The sequence below is a fragment of the Pocillopora damicornis genome, chromosome 10 (assembly GCF_964200805.1).
Source record: "Pocillopora damicornis chromosome 10, jaPocDami1.2, whole genome shotgun sequence".
NCBI classification, from domain to species: domain Eukaryota; kingdom Metazoa; phylum Cnidaria; class Anthozoa; order Scleractinia; family Pocilloporidae; genus Pocillopora; species Pocillopora damicornis.
The window spans coordinates 2,425,326-2,428,427 of NC_142679.1; the positions used below are offsets into that span (position 1 = coordinate 2,425,326).

The 3,102-nt window shown below is 40.3% G+C and overlaps 1 protein-coding gene across 1 annotated transcript; it reads right to left on the reverse strand.

Moving 5' to 3' along the window:
- Positions 1-336: 336 nt before the first annotated feature.
- On the reverse strand, positions 337-2,549 carry LOC149038437 (uncharacterized). The gene has a single exon (XM_089186060.1). It carries the CDS (start codon positions 2,492-2,494, stop codon positions 965-967), a length of 1,530 nt encoding a protein of 509 aa, XP_089042186.1. The 5' UTR covers positions 2,495-2,549; the 3' UTR covers positions 337-964.
- Between the last annotated feature and the right edge of the window lie 553 nt (positions 2,550-3,102).

Genomic DNA, 3,102 nt, shown 5'->3' on the forward strand with positions numbered 1-3,102 from the left:
TTGTTGTGTGATCAGCAATACGGGGTTGTTAGTATTGTTTGATATCAGCAAGACAACACCATCAGAAGTATGCTTATGTATAATTTTAACGAGTTTCGATTCGTTTAAAACCAAATGACAGAGGTTCTAAACACGAAACCTTTTCCAGGGGGAGAAGGTAATTTCAAGAAGATTTCGCATGGGGAAAGTACGGCATCCTTCTCGAAACCGCCTTACCTTCCCTCCACAGACATGACCCTAAAATCCAGAGCGTAGTCATGCCGTACACTCGACTCGACTTCTTGGTCCAGAACTCAGCTGTAACATCGACAGCAACGAATCTTAAGCCACAGGATAACAAGTATAATGGCTGCTTTTAATTAGTGAGATGCGAACGTGTACAAATTTCAGAGGCAATAATTTCACAGCGGGTTGCATAATCAGTCACAATTTCTGTTCCTACATAATTTCTGCTCCTTTCTCTCCACACACCATTCAAGACACCGAGTTCAGGTGAAATTTTAGATCCAAACTGGTAAAATCGATACCCTGTTTGACAAAATAATTCTGTTAACAACCACACCTTAAAGAACTGTGCATGCCACCACTTAGCTAGAAGAACCTCAAGTCTTGGAGTGACGTTACTTACAAAAATAATTTTAAACCGCTGCAGGATGCCTTTTGGCTGACTAAAAGGCGTGCCAGTCATCATCACGGTTTCACAGACCGAACTCAAGATTTTATTTGCCCGCTTTCGTTATTTATTTTCACAAATGAAGCTTGTTTCACTATCTGTCCTAGAAGCATGCAGTCGAGAATAGAAAACTGACTAAAAACAAAACAAAATGCATCTATGAAGTATCCTATTTTGAGGAAGCAAAGGTGGTATTCATATGCCAACTTAACTAAACGGCATTTTACAAGGCTGATTTGACGAGTCTTCAGCAAAGCGCTGATGGACAATCACTAAAAGGTTTGTACTGGTTCAATTTGCTACAGATACTGATGTAATAATTGCCAGAACTATATGTCTTTTCCATCTTCTTCGCCATATGGCCATGATAGGCATATTCTGATAGCGAGTAGCGATCATAATCGATAGGGTGATAAAGAAACACTCAATCACCAGTGGAACAGAAGTGAAAATGGCAAAATACTTGAGTAAATTTACAAAGGTCTCGTTTTGTAAGTATATCATTTGATACAAGTATAAAACGCCGTTTACAGACACTATGGCTATTGATTCATACAACATGCTCATGATGGCGATATCAGCCATTAGTCTCTCACGGCGAGGAGTGCGAAAACTTCCCCAAGGAGTTGATTCTCTTTTCAGAATCGCATGGCAGAGATGATCAATTGCAACCATGGTGCTTGGTTCTATGACCTCTGCAGCGCCGTGAATAATCCCAATAATAGCGATGGACTTTAAGCTATCTAGTTCCGCTTGTAAAATGCGGAACATAACCACCGAAGCGCAATACAACGGCGCCAGTAAGACATACGAATATCCCGGATGGGTAATATTGCATAACCGCTGAACAAAAATTCGTGAGATGACTTTGAGAACGACTCCAATGAGAGGAGCAAATAGAGCAATTAGTAATTTCCCTTCATTGTCTTGTTTATTGTAAGCTGGATAAATCAACGATGCCACTGGAATGGCTAGAAACAAACAAAAATAAGCAGGTACTATCAGTTGAAGGAACAAAATCAGCTGTCCTTTCTTCGTTGCAGGGCGGAAATGTTTAGTCAATAAATATGCCTGGACGCAATCGTTCGTGACGAACAAAATATTTATAGGAATCTTCTGCACTGAAGATAGATTAGAATGAGATATATTTAGGACTTGAAGACCCAAGCGATAAAGTGAATCCAAGCAGTACGTCACACAACAGACTAAAAATAGTTTTCTTTTCACTCCTTTTAACTGATACGGACGGAAAAGAAATAGCAAATACACCAAGAACCAAATGTAAAGGAAGGCACAGGCAATGATATCCGAGATCGATCTCATCCACTGTATTCTTATCGGAATAGACTCCTTTGGGTAGAATTGGCAGTTGTTTACAGTCTCGTAACATATGTACGATGTCAGTATGAACGCTGAACCTACAAAGGTAGACGTTAAAAACGAAATCAGAGAGCCAATGTACATTGATTGACAACCTGAGAGGAGAACAGATGGTCTGAGTCGCTTCCAAGCCATTGCTTCATCTCCCTCTATTTGACTGTCTGGTACCTCTGGGTGCTCTACGGAAGAGGCGTCGATAAGCCTCGCACGGACATCGCTGGAAGGTAGATAGTCCTGAGCCGTGGCCTTTCTGTAGCTGTATTGTTGATAAATGACCTCGTCGACAGGATGGTGAAACCACTCGCGTCCATTGTTCAGTAAAGGATCAAAAACCCGCGCCGTTATCTCAGGTTCCTCTGGGTTGTAATACTCTGTTACACCTCGTGTAAAACTGTACACGATATGGCCAAAAGCCTCAGCTATGAGTGTAACGCTAGACATTTGAGATATGCTCAAAAAGGAGGTTTAAAATCCTTGTACTGCGATGGGTGACTGTTATATTGATATTAATATAAATTTGGAAACTGAAATATTCTTCCAAGTTATCTATCAGTTCCAGTTTCGTTAATCATGCATAGCGCTGTTATTTTAGTATTTATCATCGGGTTCCAGACGATCTGCTGTGGTATCAGGTTTGATACTGCTTTACATCAGAAGGAAATTACTGCGTATTAGGAGGATATTTATCCACAATTTTACGATACGTGAAGACCAGTTCAGAGTAAAGATCTCAAACATGTATGTTGTGCTTGGATGTTTGAGGGTTTTTAGGTTCGAAACCTTGCAGGAGGGTCATATTTTTTCTTTGTTCCACGCTCTTAATAAATGAATAACAGTCATTTACATGTTTCCACATTATTCAAATCAAACACCGGATGCCTTTCAGCTGACTATAAGGGCGTGGTAGTCATTCTAAATCCTTTTGCATGTTCCCACATTATCGCCATGTTTAGTCAGGTCGTTTCGGTCCGTTGTATTTCAAGGTTAATTTCCCTTTATCTACTGATAGTTGATAATCAAATTAGTGTTTCACTTGACCACCAATGGAG

Bases quoted from the DNA above. Each gene is read 5' to 3' on its own strand.
- LOC149038437 (XM_089186060.1), bottom strand. From the start codon at position 2,494: ATGTCTAGCGTTACACTCATAGCTGAGGCTTTTGGCCATATCGTGTAC.